Source organism: Triticum urartu, chromosome 3A (genome assembly GCF_056163025.1).
Source record: "Triticum urartu cultivar PI428250 chromosome 3A, HENAU_Tu73, whole genome shotgun sequence".
NCBI lineage: Eukaryota > Viridiplantae > Streptophyta > Magnoliopsida > Poales > Poaceae > Triticum > Triticum urartu.
In genome coordinates, this window is record NC_141875.1 from 708,744,603 (window position 1) to 708,763,305 (window position 18,703).

Consider the following 18,703-nt stretch of genomic DNA (forward strand, 5'->3'; position numbering starts at 1 on the left):
CCTCTCCTCAGGAGGCTGTTCTTCCCTTGTAACTGTTCATCCTTAGCCCAAGAGGCAATCCACCACACCACACTGGAGTAGGGCATTACATCACATCAGTAGCCTGAACCAATATAAATCTTGTGTCTCTTTGTTCTGCGAGTTCGACGCGCTGAGCCTTGAGATCGTGGTGAGGGAGAGTGCAAAGGAGGAGGAGAAATCTTTGTGCACACCCCAGTGTTCGAACCTCAAGGGTTTTGTCGAAAACCGAAATCCAACAGCATCTACTCTCACATTAAAACAAAATATAACATATAAACACATACGGGCTCGTGCCGCTACGCCTTGTGCCTGCTAGCAGTGGCAGAGCCAGCACTTTGTTAAAGCCTGGGCACGCCGTAAGATCACTTACCCAATTGTCGATGACTACCTATGCTTAAAATAAATATCATTTCCAAAATTTCATGCTTTAAAATCTATCAATAACAAAAAAAATTGTAACAACGTGCTAACTACACCTAATTAGGTATGCTACCAGTGGCGAGTCCACGACCTTACTATTTGTTAGAGGTTGCAAAAATATTATTTACTATATAGTATATTCTTTTAGAAAAATCAAAGTATAGAATATTCCTGCTAGAGACATGTCAAATAATGCAAGAAAATCAAGAACTTTAATGAAAAACGAACGCTAAGGGCTCCTTTGATTGAAAGTATTTTTATAGGTCTTTTGGAGGATTAGCATCCTTAAAAAATTCTATGTTGGTCCTTTTATTCACATGATTCGAACTTACAAAAAAATATCTTCTGGAGAATCATTTGTATTATCTTTCATAGGAAATCTAACATCACTAAAATCTCTTGAAATAGTTTCTTGGTTTTTCCTGTGATGCAACCTAACAAGCTCATATTCTAAAACGAGACCAGAGGGGCGAGCACCCCCGGGCATATTTTTTATGGAAGAGCGAGAAACGTGGTTGAATATCCGTTCAATCATGTGTTTTTTGTATTCTTGTGTTTTCTCAATCCTGTTGTTGAGTATGTGTTTTGTATTATATGTGTATTGGAGTTGGGCCCACCTCCTAGTCTTGTATAGTTGAGGTAAAGATCTTCTCTTGTATTATATATACGTACACCAGCACCCCTCAATACAATGATTATTGTATTGCAAACTTTTCCGTCTACATGGTATCATCTTGAAGGTCCTGACCTAGGGCAAGCCGTCGCCGCCGCCGCTCCCCGCCGCCGCCGCCACTCCCCACCGCCGCCGCCATGCCGCGCCTCACCGCGCACGCCGCCGCCGCGTCCTCCTCTGACGCCGCCGCCGCCCCGTGCCGCCGCGCCGCTTCCGCTCCCACTCGTTGCGCTGACTTACTGCCGCCGCCGCGCGCCTCATGTCGCGCCACCGCCGCCTCGTCGCGCCGCAAACCTAACCCGACGTGCCGCCGCCGCCCCCTTCCTCTTCCCGCCGCCTCTGACGCCTTCCATGGACTCTCCAGACTACTTCACCATCTGCGATGGAACCGCTTCCCCGGCCGCGCCAATCCAGTCGCGTCCTTCCCTGCAGCACCCACTAGGGAGCGGGGGCCGACGCAACCGGCGTGGCGGCGGTCGCCGCTGCCTGCAGCAGCCGCAAGCCCAGGACGCCGGGGGGCGTCGCACTATCAGCAGGCTATCCCCGTTGGCCACCAGGCGTTCATCGGAGCGCCCTTCCAGCCGACTGGCACTGGCTATGGCGCCCTCCCCGCGCTGCATCCCTCGGTGGTTATGGCCCGCCCGTCCCGGCGCCGCCTTACGGGGGCCTTCCGCCGCCGCCGGTACCTGTGCCATGGGACCCCACCCTCCTCGCCGCCCAGAACTCCGCACCATCGCCGAGTAGCTCTATCGGCGGAGGCGACTGGTACATGGACTCAGGTGCTACTGCGCACATGACAGCTCATCCCGGTAGCCTAACCTCCTCCACTTCCGTTCACACACCCACTCGTATCATCGTCGGCAACGGATCCTCCTTACCTATTATTCATATCGGTAGCACTAGTTTTCCCTCCACTTCCGCACCCATCAGTATGTCTAATGTTCTTGTTTCACCTGATTTAGTCATAAACCTTGTTTCCGTTCGTCGTCTTACTCGTGAGAACCCACTTACTGTTGAATTTGACGGTGTCGGCTTTTCTGTGAAAGAAGCCCGTACCCGGATGGTCCTTCACCGATGTGACAGTCCCGATGAGCTCTACCCCGTGCACGCCGGCGCCTCCACCTCCACACCTGTTGCTCTCGCCGCCGGCGTTGACCTTTGGCACGCTCGCTTGGGTCACCCCAACCACACCGTCTTACGTCAAATCCTTAGGAGTTTCTCCTTCTCATGTGATAAGCTCGCTGAGCACTTTTGTGAGGCTTGTCGCTTAGGCAAGCACATTCGTCTTCCCTTTAGTGCGTCTTCTTCAGTTTCCACTTTTCTGTTTCAATTACTTCATAGTGATGTTTGGACATCTCCCATTGCAAGTAACACGGGCTATCTATACTACTTGGTGATTTTAGATGATTACTCTCATTATGTGTGGACTTTTCCTCTTCGTCGTAAATCCGATGCTTTAGCCACACTCATCGCCTTTTATTCCTATGTCACCACCCAGTTCGGTCGCCCCATACTCGCACTCCAAACTGATAACGGAAAAGAGTTTGATAATGTTGCTCTTCGCACATTTCTCGCCTCTCACGGCACCATCTTTCGTCTGACTTGCCACTACACTTCCCAGCAGAACGGCCGCACCGAGCGCATTCTCCGCACTCTTAATGATTGTGTTCCCACGTTACTCTTTCACTCTAACGTGCCTGCTCGGTTTTGGCCCAATGCCCTCGCTACCGCCACTCTCTTAGTTAACATTCGTACGTGTCGCCCTCGGTGGAACTACGCCCCTCACCACCTTCTCTTCGGCACACCACCGTCCTATGATGGTCTCTGCATCTTCGGGTGTCTCTGTTATCCTAGCACCGCGTCCACTGCGCCACACAAGCTCGCACCACGATCCGTCCCATGCGTCTTCCTTGGCTACCCTCCTAATACCAAAGGTTACCGGTGCTATGATCCTGTCACTCATCGTGTGTACACCTCGAGGCATGTGTACTTTGTCGAGATGGTGTTCCCTTTTTTTCAGGTTCCTCCGGCTTCGGCCCCTTCGGCGGCAGCCCCCGGCGGCGCCCCCGGCACGGCGCCCTATGCTGCCACCACCTGGCTTCTTGACTCCCTTCCCCGAGGTCGAGTCCGCCCGGGCCCCCAGGTCCCCGTCTCTCTCATACGAGGTTGAGCCCGGCACCCCGCCCGCCACGCCTGCGACGGGCTCGACGTCAACCTCACCCATCGCCTCTTCAGCCGCCGAATCGGCCGACGCTGCTGCCGTCGCGGCCCCTGCCACCGCACCGGGTGCCCCCACCACCGCGGCCCCCGCCACCACACCGGGTGTCGCCGCACCGGGTGCCCCCACCGCCGTGGCCCCTGCCACCGCGGCACCCGCCGGCCCTGCTGCCCCGTCACTTGGCGTGACTACCCGTGCCCGAGCAGGAGTGCTTTGGCCCAGTACGCGCTACTCCGCCGACGAGTATGTGTGCACCGCCTCGACGTTGACGCCATCACCCGTCCCCACCTCCGCTCGTGCTGCCCTTCGGGATCCCCACTGGCTAGCTGCAATGCAGGAGGAGTTCGACGCCTTACAGTGCAGCCGCACGTGGCAGCTTGTTCCGCGACCCCCTCGTGCCAACATCATCTCTGGCAAGTGGGTGTTTCGCCACAAGACTGAAGGAAATATGCCCTAGAGGCAATAATAAAGTTATTATTTATTTCCTTATATCATGATAAAAGTTTATTATTCATGCTAGAATTGTATTAACCGGAAACATAATACATGTGTGAATACATAGACAAACAGAGTGTCACTAGTATGCCTCTACTTGACTAGCTCGTTAATCAAAGATGGTTATGTTTCCTAACCATGGACAAAGAGTTGTTATTTGATTAACGGGATCACATCATTAGTTGAATGATCTGATTGACATGGCCCATTCCATTAGCTTAGCACCCGATCGTTTAGTATGTTGCTATTGCTTTCTTCATGACTTATACATGTTCCTATGACTATGAGATTATGCAACTCCCGTTTGCCAGAGGAAAACTTTGTGTGCTACCAAACGTCACAACGTAACTGGGTGATTATAAAGGAGCTCTACAGGTGTCTCCAAAGGTACATGTTGGGTTGGCGTATTTCGAGATTAGGATTTGTCACTCCGATTGTCGGAGAGGTATCTCTGGGCCCTCTTGGTAATGCACATCACTTAAGCCTTGCAAGCATTGCAACTAATGAGTTAGTTGCGGGATGATGTATTACAGAACGAGTAAAGAGACTTGCCGGTAACGAGATTGAACTAGGTATAGGATACCGACGATCGAATCTCGGGCAAGTAACATACCGATGACAAAGGGAACAACGTATGTTGTTGTGCGGTCTGACCGATAAAAGATCTTCATAGAATATGTAGGAACCAATATGGGCATCCAGGTCCCGTTATTGGTTATTGACCGGAGACGTGTCTCGGTCATGTCTACATTGTTCTCGAACCTGTAGGGTCCGCACGCTTAAGGTTTCGATGATAGTTATATTATGAGTTTATGCATTTTGATGTACCGAAGGTTGTTCGGAGTCCCGGATGTGATCACGGACAAGACGAGGAGTCTCGAAATGGTCGAGACATAAAGATTGATATATTGGAAGCCTATGTTTGGATATGGGAAGTGTTCCGGGTGAAATCGGGATTTTACCGGATTACCGGGGGGTTACCGGAACCCCCCCCCCCCCGGGAGGTATATGGGCCTTAGTGGAAGAGAGGAGAGGTGGCCAGAGATGGGCCGCGCGCCCCTCCCCCCCTTGGTCCGAATAGGACAAGGAGAGGGGGCCGGCCCCCCTTCCTCCTCTGTCTCATCTTCCCCCCCCCCCCCTCCGCGAATCCTATTCCAACTAGGAAAGGGGGGAGTCCTACTCCCGGAGGGAGTATGACTCCTCCTGGCGCGCCTCCTCTTGGCCAGCCAGCCCCCCCCCCCTTTTGAACCTTTATATACGGAGGCAAGGGGCACTCCTAAGGACATAAGTTGATCCACGTGATCATATTCTTAGCCGTGTGCGGTGCCCCCTTCCACCATAGTCCTCGATAATATTGTAGCGGTGCTTAGGCGAAGCCCTGCGACAGTAGTACATCAAGATCGTCACCACGCTGTCGTGTTGACGGAACTCTTCCCCGACACTTTGCTGGATCGGAGTCCGGGGATCGTCATCGAGCTGAACGTGTGCTAGAACTCGGAGGTGCCGTAGTTTCGGTGCTTGATCGGTCGGGCCGTGAAGACGTACGACTACATCAACCAAGTTAACGCTTCCGTTGTCGATCTACAAGGGTATGTAGATCACACTCTCCCCTCTCGTTGCTATGCATCACCATGATCTTGCGTGTGCGTAGGAAATTTTTTGAAATTACTACGTTCCCCAACAGTGGCATCCGAGCCTAGGTTTTATATGTTGATGTTATATGCACGAGTAGAACACAAGTGAGTTGTGGGCGATATAAGTCATACTGCTTACCAGCATGTCATACTTTGGTTCGGCGGTATTGTTGGACGAAGCGGCCCGGACCGACATTACGCGTACGCTTACGCGAGACCGGTTCTCCCGACGTGCTTTGCACATAGGTGGCTTGCGGGTGACAGTTTCTCCAACTTTAGTTGAACCGAGTGTGGCTACGCCCAGTCCTTGTGAAGGTTAAAACAACACCAACTTGACAAACTATCGTTGTGGTTTTGATGCGTAGGTAAGTTTGGTTCTTGCTTAAGCCCATAGCAGCCACGTAAAACATGCAACAACAAAGTAGAGGGCGTCTAACTTGTTTTTGCAGGGCATGTTGTGATGTGATATGGTCAAGACATGATGCTAAATTTTATTGTATGAGATGATCATGTTTTGTAACCGAGTTATCGGCAACTGGCAGGAGCCATATGGTTGTCGCTTTATTGTATGCAATGCAATCGCGCTGTAATGCTTTACTTTATCACTAAGCGATAGCAATAGTCGTGGAAGCATAAGATTGGCGAGATGACAACGATGCTACGATGGAGATCAAGGTGTCGCGCCGGTGATGATGGTGATCATAACGGTGCTTCGGAGATGGAGATCACAAGCACAAGATGATGATGGCCATATCATATCACTTATATTGATTGCATGTGATGTTTATCTTTTATGCATCTTATCTTGCTTTGATTGACGGTAGCATTATAAGATGATCTCTCACTAATTATCAAGAAGTGTTCTCCCTGAGTATACACCGTTGCGAAAGTTCTTCGTGTTGAGACACCACGTGATGATCGGGTGTGATAGGCTCTACGTTCAAATACAACGGGTGCAAAACAGTTGCACACGCGGAATACTCAGGTTATACTTGACGAGCCAAGCATATACAGATATGGCCTCGGAACACGGAGACCTAAAGGTCGAGCGTGAATCATATAGTAGATATGATCAACATAGTGATGTTCACCAATGAAACTACTCCATCTCACGTGATGATCGGACATGGTTTAGTTGATTTGGATCACGTAATCACTTAGAGGATTAGAGGGATGTCTATCTAAGTGGGAGTTCTTTAAGTAATATGATTAATTGAACCTAAATTATCATGAACTTAGTACCTGATAGTATCTTGCTTGTTTATGTATGATTGTAGATAGATGGCCGTGCTGTTGTTCCGTTCAATTTTTAATGCGTTCCTTGAGAAAAAAAAGTTGAAAGATGATGGTAGCAATTACGCGGACTGGGTCCGTAACTTGAGGATTATCCTCATTGCTGCACAGAATAATTACGTCCTGGAAGCACCGCTGGGTGCCAGGCCTGCTGCTGGAGCAACACCAGATGTTGTGAACGTCTGGCAGAGCAAAGCTGATGACTACTCGATAGTTCAATGTGCCATGTTTTACGGCTTAGAACCGGGACTTCAACGATGTTTTGAACGTCATGGAGCATATGAGATGTTCCAGGAGTTGAAGTTAATATTTCAAGCAAATGCCCGGATTGAGAGATATGAAGTCTCCAATAAATTCTATAGCTGCAAGATGGAGGAGAACAGTTCTGTCAGTGAGCATATACTCAAAATGTCTGGGTATAATAATCACTTGATTCAAATGGGAGTTAATCTTCCAGATGATTGCGTCATTGACAGAATTCTCCAATCACTGCCACCAAGCTACAAGAGCTTCGTGATGAACTATAATATGCAAGGGATGAATAAGACTATTCCCGAGCTCTTCGCAATGCTGAAAGCTGCGGAGGTAGAAATCAAAAAGGAGCATCAAGTGTTGATGGTCAACAAGACCACTAGTTTCAAGAAAAAGGGCAAAGGGAAGAAGAAGGGGAACTTCAAGAAGAACAGCAAGCAAGTTGCTGCTCAAGAGAAGAAACCCAAGTCTCGACCTAAGCCTGAAACTGAGTGCTTCTACTGCAAGCAGACTGGTCACTGGAAGCGGAACTGCCCCAAGTATTTGGCGGATAAGAAGGATGGCAAGGTGAACAAAGGTATATGCGATATACATGTTATTGATGTGTACCTTACTAATGCTCGTAGTAGCACCTGGGTATTTGATACTGGTTCTGTTGCTAATATTTGCAACTCGAAACAGGGACTACGAATTAAGCGAAGATTGGCTAAGGACGAGGTGACGATGCGCGTGGGAAACGGTTCCAAAGTCGATGTGATCGCGGTCGGCACGCTACCTCTACATCTACCTTCGGGATTAATATTAGACCTAAATAATTGTTATTTGGTGCCAGCGTTAAGCATGAACATTATATCTGGATCTTGTTTGATGCAAGACGGTTATTCATTTAAAACAGAGAATAATGGTTGTTCTATTTATATGAGTAATATCTTTTATGGTCATGCACCCTTGAAGAGTGGTCTATTCTTATTGAATCTCGATAGTAGTAACACACATATTCGTAATGTTGAAGCCAAAAGATGCAGAGTTGATAAAGATAGTGCAACTTATTTATGGCACTGCCGTTTAGGTCATATCGGTGTAAAGCGCATGAAGAAACTCCATACTGATGAACTTTTGGAACCACTTGATTATGAATCACTTGGTACTTGCGAACCGTGCCTCATGGGCAAGATAACTAAAACGCCGTTCTCCGGTACTATGGAGAGAGCAACAGATTTGTTGGAAATCATACATACTGATGTATGTGGTCCGATGAATATTGAGGCTCGTGGGGGATATCGTTATTTTCTCACCTTCACAGATGACTTAAGCAGATATGGATATATCTACTTAATGAAACATAAGTCTGAAACGTTTGACAAGTTCAAAGAATTTCAGAGTGAAGTTGAAAATCATCGTAACAAGAAAATAAAGTTTCTACGATCTGATCGTGGAGGAGAATATTTGAGTTACGAGTTTGGTGTACATTTGAAACAATGCGGAATAGTTTCGCAACTCACGCCACCCGGAACACCACAGCATAATGGTGTGTCCGAACGTCGTAATCGTACTTTACTAGATATGGTGCGATCTATGATGTCTCTTACTGATTTACCGCTATCGTTTTGGGGTTATGCTTTGGAGATGGCCGCATTCACGTTAAATAGGGCACCATCAAAATCTGTTGAGACGACGCCTTATGAATTATGGTTTGGCAAGAAACCAAAGTTGTCGTTTCTGAAAGTTTGGGGCTGCGATGCTTATGTGAAAAAGCTTTAACCTGATAAGCTCGAACCCAAATCGGAGAAATGTGTCTTCATAGGATATCCAAAGGAGACTATTGGATACACCTTCTATCACAGATCCGAAGGCAAGACTTTTGTTGCTAAGTTCAGAAACTTTCTGGAGAAGGAGTTTCTCTCGAAAGAAGTGAGTGGGAGGAAAGTAGAACTTGACGAGGTAACTGTACCTGCTCCCTTATTGGAAAGTAGTGCATCACAGAAAACTGTTTCTGTGACACCTACACCAATTAGTGAGGAAGCTAATGATAATGATCATGAAACTTCAGAACAAGATACTACTGAACCTCATAGATCAACCAGAGTGAGATCCGCGCCAGAGTGGTACGGTAATCCAGCTCTGGAAGTCATGCTACTAGATCATGATGAACCTACAAACTATGAAGAAGCGATGGTAAGCCCAGATTCCGCAAAATGGCTTGAAGCCATGAAATCTGAGATGGGATCCATGTATGAGAACAAAGTGTGGACTTTGGTTGACTTGCCCAATGATCGGCAAGCAATTGAGAATAAATGGATCTTCAAGAAGAAGACTGACGCCGACGGTAATATTACTGTCTACAAAGCTCGACTTGTCGCAAAAGGGTTTCGGCAAGTTCAAGGGGTTGACTACGATGAGACCTTCTCACCCGTAGCGATGCTTAAGTCTGTCCGAATCATGTTAGCAATTGCCGCATTTTATGATTATGAAATTTGGCAGATGGATGTCAAAACTGCATTCCTGAATGGATTTCTGGAAGAAGAGTTGTATATGATGCAACCGGAAGGTTTTGTCGATCCAAAGGGAGCTAACAAAGTGTGCAAGCTCCAGCGATCCATTTATGGACTGGTGCAAGCCTCTCGGAGTTGGAATAAACGCTTTGATAGTGTGATCAAAGCATTTGGTTTTATACAGACTTTTGGAGAAGCCTGTATTTACAAGAAAGTGAGTGGGAGCTCTGTAGCATTTCTGATATTATATGTGGATGACATATTACTGATTGGAAATGATATAGAATTTCTGGATAGCATAAAGGGATAATTGAATAAGAGTTTTTCAATGAAAGACCTCGGTGAAGCTGCTTACATATTAGGCATAAAGATCTATAGAGATAGATCAAGACGTTTAATTGGACTTTCACAAAGCACATACCTTGACAAGATTTTGAAGAAGTTCAAAATGGATCAAGCAAAGAAAGGGTTCTTGCCTGTGTTACAAGGTGTGAAGTTGAGTCAGACTCAATGCCCGACCACTGCAGAAGATAGAGAGAAAATGAAAGATGTTCCCTATGCTTCAGCCATAGGCTCTATCATGTATGCAATGCTGTGTACCAGACCTGATGTGTGCCTTGCTATAAGTTTAGCAGGGAGGTACCAAAGTAATCCAGGAGTGGATCACTGGACAGCGGTCAAGAACATCCTGAAGTACTTGAAAAGGACTAAGGATATGTTTCTCGTATATGGAGGTGACAAAGAGCTCATCGTAAACGGTTACGTTGATGCAAGCTTTGACACTGATCCGGACAATTCTAAATCGCAAACCGAATACGTGTTTACATTAAACGGTGGAGCTGTCAGTTGGTGCAGTTCTAAATAGAGCGTCGTGGCGGGATCTACGTGTGAAGCGGAATACATAGCTGCTTCGGAAGCAACGAATGAAGGAGTCTGGATGAAGGAGTTCATATCCGATCTAGGTGTCATACCTAGTGCATCGGGTCCAATGAAAATCTTTTGTGACAATACTGGTGCAATTGCCTTGGCGAAGGAATCCAGATTTCACAAGAGAACCAAGCACATCAAGAGACGCTTCAATTCCATCCGGGATCTAGTCCAGGTGGGATACATAGAGATTTGCAAGATACATACGGATCTGAATGTTGCAGACCCGTTGACTAAGCCTCTTCCACGAGCAAAACATGATCAGCACCAAGGCTCCATGGGTGTTAGAATCATTACTGTGTAATCTAGATTATTGACTCTAGTGCAAGTGGGGGACTGAAGGAAATATGCCCTAGAGGCAATAATAAAGTTATTATTTATTTCCTTGTATCATGATAAAATTTTATTATTCATGCTAGAATTGTATTAACCGGAAACATAATACATGTGTGAATACATAGACAAACAGAGTGTCACTAGTATGCCTCTACTTGACTAGCTCGTTAATCAAAGATGGTTATGTTTCCTAACCATGGACAAAGAGTTGTTATTTGATTAACGGGATCACATCATTAGTTGAATGATCTGATTGACATGACCCATTCCATTAGCTTAGCACCCGATCGTTTAGTATGTTGCTATTGCTTTCTTCATGACTTATACATGTTCCTATGACTATGAGATTATGCAACTCCCGTTTGCCAGAGGAACACTTTGTGTGCTACCAAACGTCACAACGTAACTGGGTGATTATAAAGGAGCTCTACAGGTGTCTCCAAAGGTACATGTTGGGTTGGCGTATTTCGAGATTAGGATTTGTCACTCCGATTGTCGGAGAGGTATCTCTGGGCCCTCTCGGTAATGCACATCACTTAAGCCTTGCAAGCATTGCAACTAATGAGTTAGTTGCGGGATGATGTATTACAGAACGAGTAAAGAGACTTGCCGGTAACGAGATTGAACTAGGTATAGGATACCGACGATCGAATCTCGGGCAAGTAACATACCGATGACAAAGGGAACAACGTATGTTGTTGTGCGGTCTGACCGATAAAAGATCTTCGTAGAATATGTAGGAACCAATATGGGCATCCAGGTCCCGCTATTGGTTATTGACTGGAGACGTGTCTCGGTCATGTCTACATTGTTCTCGAACCCGTAGGGTCCGCACGTTTAAGGTTTCGATGACAGTTATATTATGAGTTTATGCATTTTGATGTACCGAAGGTTGTTCGGAGTCCCGGATGTGATCACGGACATGACGAGGAGTCTCGAAATGGTCGAGACATAAAGATTGATATATTGGAAGCCTATGTTTGGATATGGGAAGTGTTCCGGGTGAAATCGGGATTTTACCGGATTACCGGGGGGTTACCGGAACCCCCCGGGAGGTATATGGGCCTTAGTGGGCCTTAGTGGAAGAGAGGAGAGGTGGCCAGAGATGGGCCGTGCGCCCCTCCCCCCCTTGGTCCGAATAGGACAAGGAGAGGGGGCCGGCCCCCCTTCCTCCTCTCTCTCCTCTTTCCCCCCCTCCGCGAATCCTATTCCAACTAGGAAAGGGGGGAGTCCTACTCCCGGAGGGAGTATGAGTCCTCCTGGCGCGCCTCCTCTTGGCCGGACAGCCCCCCCCCTTTTGAACCTTTATATACGGAGGCAAGGGGCACCCCTAAGGACATAAGTTGATCCACGTGATCATATTCTTAGCCGTGTGCGGTGCCCCCTTCCACCATAGTCCTCGATAATATTGTAGCGGTGCTTAGGCGAAGCCCTGCGACAGTAGTACATCAAGATCGTCACCACGCCGTCGTGTTGACGGAACTCTTCCCCGACACTTTGCTGGATCGGAGTCCGAGGATCGTCATCGAGCTGAACGTGTGCTAGAACTCGGAGGTGCCGTAGTTTCGGTGCTTGATCGGTCAGGCCGTGAAGACGTACGACTACATCAACCAAGTTAACGCTTCCGTTGTCGATCTACAAGGGTACGTAGATCACACTCTCCCCTCTCGTTGCTATGCATCACCATGATCTTGCGTGTGCGTAGGAAAATTTTTGAAATTACTATGTTCCCCAACAAAGACTCGCCCAGACGGTTCTCTCGAGCGCTACAAGGCTCGATGGGTGGTTCGTGGTTTTCGGTAGCGCGCGGGCGTGGACTACACCGACACTTTCGCCCCGGTTGTAAAACCGGGCACGATCCGTGCCGTCCTTCAGCTAGCTGTCTCATGCGCTGGCCTGCGCATCAGTTGGACGTTTCCAACGCCTTCTTGCATGGTCATCTCGCCGAGCAGGTGTTCTGTGAGCAGCCTACTGGTTTCGTCGACGCCGAGCACCCCAACTTCGTGTGCTTGCTCTCCCGCTCCCTGTACGGGTTGAAGCAGGCGCCTCGGGCTTGGTACCAGTGTATCGCAGCCTTCCTGCAGTCTACGGGCTTTCGGTCCACTCGCTCCGATGCCTCACTCTTTGTGTATCATCAGGGAGCTGACACTGCACATCTGTTGCTCTACGTCGACGACATCATCCTCATGGCGTCCACCCCCGATCTCCTTCAGCGGCTGACTGCTCGTCTTCGTGATGAGTTCGCCTCAAGGACTTGGGGCCCCTGCACTACTTTCTCGGCATCGAGGTGATCCGTCGGGCTGACCGTTTCTTTCTGCATCAGCAGAAGTACGCCCACGAGCTCCTTGAGTGTGCCGGTATGCTTAACTGCAAGCCGGTGCCCACCCCTGTCGACACGAAGGCGAAGGTCTTTGTTCTAGAGGGGTCTCTCGCGTCCGATGAAGCATTTTATCACTCTATTGTCGGTGCTTTACAGTACTTGACGCTGACTCGCCCCGACCTGCAGTACGCTGTTCAGCAGGTGTGCCTCCATATATCCACGCCCCGCGTGACTCTCACTGGACTCTGGTGAAGCGTATTCTCCGTTATATACGCGGCACCATGTCCTTGGGACTCACACTGACAGCTTCCGCCTCCACCGACCTCGTGGCCTACTCGGATGCTGACTGGGCTGGCTGCCCCGACACGCGGCGCTCTACGTCAGGCTACTGCGTCTACCTTGGGCCCTCGTTGATCTCTTGGTCATCAAAGCGGCAGCCCACGGTCTCCCGCTCCAGCGCCGAGGCAGAGTATCGCGCCGTGGCCAACGTCATGGCCGAGTGCTCTTGGATAAGTCAGTTGCTCCAGAAATTGCTTTGTGATGTTCACAAGGCCACTCTTGTCTACTGCGATAACGTCAGCGCGGTCTACCTCTCTGCCAACCCGGTGCACCATCGACGGACGAAGCATATTGAGCTCGATATTCACTTCGTGCGCGAGCAGGTTGCCCTTAACCGTGTGCGAGTTCTCCACGTGCCGACGACGCAACAGTTTGCTGATGTGATGACTAAGGGATTGCCTACTCCCGTCTTCGAGGAGTTTCGGTCCAGTCTCTGTGTCTCCGGCGACGCTTCGACTGCTGGGGGGGGGGGGGGGGGGGTTGAGTATGTGTTTTGTATTGCACGTGTATTGGAGTTGTGGCCCACCTCCTAGTCTTGTATAGTTGAGGTAGAGGCCTTCCCTTGTATTATATATACGTGCGTTAGCACCCCATCAATACAACAATTATTGTATTGCAAACTTTTCCGTCTACACCTGTGAATCAAAAAAGGCCCTAAACTTTGAAAGAAAGTTGAGGTTAAGTAAGAATTTAAGTTAGAGAAAAAAATTAGTAATACTTAAAAGACATGACCTCGTGTTGGCTTGCTCCTACTAAGGAGCTAACATATATATTGTCAGAACGTAGAAAACATAATCTGCACATGTTTTATGGTTTTGGTGAAGATCATATTTATATGTGTAGTGACTAATATAAACAGTAGGCTATTTTTCCCAAAAGAATTTGACCACACATTTTTAGAACGAATTTGACCACATATTTTTAGAACCAATTTGAGCATGTACGGGCCCACTAATTCCTGCCAAAGCCTGCAGCAGCCTTGGTGGTGGGGGCAGTTGTGGCCCACTAAGGCCCAAGCGGTGGGAGGGATGTTGTTTTGCAGCCATTTGAAGCAGCACGTCGTCATCTTCTCGCAAATTCCTCGTTCAAAAGCCATCGTGGCTGCCATGAGAGGCCGCCGGAGCTACCATACATACATGGCAGGGCTGAGCCCGGGCACGTGCCCTAGGTGCCCGGACAGTAGATTTGCCCTGCTTGCTAGTCCCTTTCTAGCACGCCAATGAATGACCCTAAGAAAACGTAGGCCTATGAATGGCCAAGGCAGAACAGAAAAGCATGGAACATTTGGTGTGGATCCATATGTAGTATGGCGTCAGCCACCTGCACGCGGCACGCTCCACCGTGCCGGCGGCCATGCAGGCCACACCACAGCTAGCAGCCTAGCGGTGCATGCCGTTGCCTTTGCCATCACAAGATTGTCCTTATTTCGAGACATCCACAAATACAAACAAACCCAAAACTGAATTGAATGGTCTTTTCTGAAAGTGAAAAATGATCTGTGCTGTCGAACAGGAACCTAAAAAAACAAAATGGTTGTACCCCTCAAAAACCAAATGGTTACGATCCAGCGCCCTGTCACGTACGCAACTCTCGGTTAGCTTGCAGCAGCTCGTCGCCGACCGATGGGCGGCTAGTCGGCGACCTACGGACCTGCCACCGGCAGCCGCAGGGCGCGGGCGTGCAGCCTCCTCAGGGTGTCGCCGAACCGGTCCAGATCGAGGCTCACGTTCTGGCCGCTGAGGTACACGCGCGCGATGAGGTCCCACCCGCCCCCCTGCTTCGCCGCCTCCGGGTCGCGCAGCACCACGTCGTCCGCCGCGTACTTCCGGACCAGCGAGCTCTCGTTCGCCGCCGCGTCGCACTGCTCGTACTGCATCCCCATCATCGTCGTCGCCTTCTCGTAGCACCCGCGCGCCACGGCCGGCACACCCAGCGGCGCCACCTGCAGCAGCGCGGCGCGGCCCGGCCGGAGGAAGAGCAGCTTCGTCAGGTCCGCGCCGTGCACGCCCGCCAGCACGTCGCACGCGCTCACCGCCGCGTACTCCGACGACAGCGGCGCCCCGTTCGCCGTCTCCAGGATCGACACGTCGAACCCCACCGATACCGCCAGCCGCGCCACCGCCGCCTCGTTCTCGATCACCCGCGTGCCCTTGCGCGAGTACAGGCCCAGCCTCGGGCGCCGCCGCCGCTGCTGGGGCGCCGGCGACGTGGTGTGCGGTTCCGTCGCGCCATCGTCCTTGTACGCGCCGGCGAGGAAGTCGTGGAAGTCGACCAGGGTCCGGTTGTCCCGGGTCCGAGCCGGGTCGACGGCGAGAATGCCGTGGAAGCGGCTCCCCACGATGGCGCCCGGGAAGCAGTGCGTGCGCTTGTCGTGCAGGAGGTCGATCACGTGGTGGCGCGAGAGCCCGGGCACGAGCTCCGGGAACGTGCCGGCCCACCACGGGTTGTACACGAGCACGGCAAGGACCACGCGCCGGCGGAGGTGCTGCACCGTCAGCCACGCCGGCAGGAACCCGTCGTTGAACGTGTGGAACAGGTTCCCCGTGTACCCGCCCGCCGTCATCACCAGCGCCGGCGCGTCGTGCCGCACGTCGCACCGGTGCCCGTCGGCCTCGTCCGGCCGGGCCGCGCGGAGCCGCACCTCCTGGATGTTCGCCATCACGCCCTTCTCCCACTTGCGCGTGTAGGGCCGCACCACCTCCTCCTTCTCCGCCACGGTAGCGTTGGCGTTGGCGTTGGCGGTGCCGTTGGGCGGCGGGTAGAGCAGCAACGAGAGGGACGCGGCGTCCGTGCGCACGTCGCCGGCCATGAAGCACACGTCGGTGTTGTAGTCCGAGCGGTCGCAGCAGATGCCATGGCCTCCCATGGACGCGCACGGGGAGCCCACCTGGTTGTCGAGGACCAGCGCCTCGCCCTCATTGACGCGGCCGCCGTGCACGCCCTGTCCTTGTCCTTCCGCTGCTCTACCCAATGCCGGCTGGCGCAGCCCCAAGAAGTCGACGGACACGGCGGGCGACAGGAAACGCGGGGCGTAGACGAGCGCGCACATGACGACGGTGAGGACGAAGAAGAAGTGGACGAAGCCTGGCCACTTACCAGCCACCTTCTTGCCGCCGCCGCCGCTGCCGTCCTCAACGTCCATGGCGCCAGCACCGAGGCTCTTGGTCGTGTCGGGGAGCTTCGAGGCCATGCCGACGTTCGGTTGGACCAATGGAAACGGGATGGGTGCAGCTCTGTGTTTGGTCAGGTCGGCTTATGTAGGCCGGCGAGACACCGGCGTGAGTTCACAGAAGAGGAAGTCTCCGGCCTTGATTTGACCTATCCATCTCATCTTCAGAGATTGATTTCTTTTGCGTCACACACTCCACTCACCCACCTACTCACTCTCCAAATTTATTGTCCCATATATACACAGTATTTCAGAGAAACACAAGTATTAATTGTCCCAAATGTTCCCTAAATAAAATTGCCCCAAATCATAGTATTCTATTTATATAGAGCTATTAACCTTGTGTGTAGCTAAAGGATATATATACTCGTATGTATAGACAAGATTGGAAGCTTGCTAACTTTGGAGTGGAGGGGTAGCCGCTGGTCAAATCTTCTTCCTCTCTCTCTCTCTCTCTCTGTGTGTGTGTGTGTGTGTGTGTGTGTGTGTGTGTGTGTGTGTGTGCTGTCCATGCATGAGATAGCTTCATTAGTTTCTGAATTCATATTGATTTTCCAGATTCGGGTACTAAGTGAGTGCCAAACTAAGCTGTCCAATTGGGGAGTTTTATTACGACAGCACAGGCTAAAGCTGGCAGCAATTCACAACCAGCTAGTTTTTGCGCCTTCTTCCTCAAATGGCATGTCATTGGAAATTAATTTAGGAGAAAATGGTGCAATGGGCAACATTAATTTGAGAAAAGCTATTCTGCCATGCACAGGAGGTCCGGTGCATGCATGCGTCGTTGGTTCTGATGGAGATCAGTGCATGCAAGCTAGCCTTCCTCGTATACGCGTGTATCTACCATTCACATTAATAGCCTCGTATCACCACCTAGTTATCAATCCACTTTATGCCATGCATGCGTCCTTCTTTCTCTCTTTTCCTGTTCACAACAAGTTACAATGACACATCCATGTCTGACAATATCTCTCCCCTCTTCGTCTCAAAATCCATCACTTTTACTTCCCTTATCACAGTTTAGATGGTTCATATCTTTAAAACCAAAACCCTTTTTTTTTAAAATATATATATTTCAACTCCTCACATCAAGACCTTTAGAATAAGATCAACCTTGGATACATTCCGAACACGTTAAAATCATAATGTTTCGATACACTTTTCACTAGATATATGGCTGAAATGATTTTTAATGTGTGTAGTACAAAAAAAGTGAGTCAAATTATTGTCTTGAAATTAGTCAAATTATTATTCTAAATTATGTGAAATTAAGTTTTCATCTTGAGTTAGTAAAAGCGGTGTTTGTACTGAGTAAACTCAGCATTTTGAAATAAGTGGGATTTTTCAATGAGTGAAATAGGTTTTTTTCAATGAGTCAAACTAGTATTTTGAAATGAGTGAAATATGTTCATGAAATTTAAACTCTCTTAAAATATATTCAAATATATAAGAAGATTTCAAAATGAGATTTTTATTCAAAAGATTATCAACAAAAGAATATCTCACAAGAAAATAAAATGCTAGCTTTTGTATGGATAGTTGATTGCTCACATGGGATAATTTTTGCATTACAGGGCCCATGTATCACTATTCCATCATTAATGATCTAGGACAATTCTTATGACAGAGTATATGTGCTACTTGTACAGAGGACCATGCACCCGTGCATGGGAGAAAATCCAGTCTCCATTAGTTTCATGCTTGGAGTTGGACTCTCTCTCTCTCTTTCTCTCTCTCTCTCTCACAGTCTCTTGGCTGGGGCGGCTTTCTTGGGCTATGGCGGACAATTTGGATCGTGAAAAAGAGAAAGAGAAGGATCACGAGGCACAACTCACTAGAGGCCTTGGGGGTGAACTTGGGCAGGTTGAGGTAGCAGTAAGAAAAGGGGTCGTGAAGACAGTAAGACCCCCCTCCCCCTCCTCCCCGTGTCCGACGCCCGACAATGGTGGATGGGAATTCGAGAGTGCTAGACACGAGGATTGTGATAGGGTGGAAACTCCAAGGTGAGCTGACACGACTGTGCCAATGATTGTAAAGAGGGTTGTTAATGCTCGGTGGCGCGAAGCACGAGCATCATTGATACGTCTCCGTCGTATCTACTTTTTCAAACACTT

At 49.5% G+C, this 18,703-nt stretch overlaps 1 protein-coding gene across 1 annotated transcript; it reads right to left on the reverse strand.

Annotated features, from left to right (window-relative positions):
- Positions 1–14,862: 14,862 nt before the first annotated feature.
- LOC125549356 (xylan glycosyltransferase MUCI21-like) lies at positions 14,863–16,748 on the reverse strand. The gene has a single exon (XM_048712794.2). It carries the CDS (start codon positions 16,608–16,610, stop codon positions 15,063–15,065), a length of 1,548 nt encoding a protein of 515 aa, XP_048568751.2. The 5' UTR covers positions 16,611–16,748; the 3' UTR covers positions 14,863–15,062.
- Positions 16,749–18,703: the final 1,955 nt, after the last annotated feature.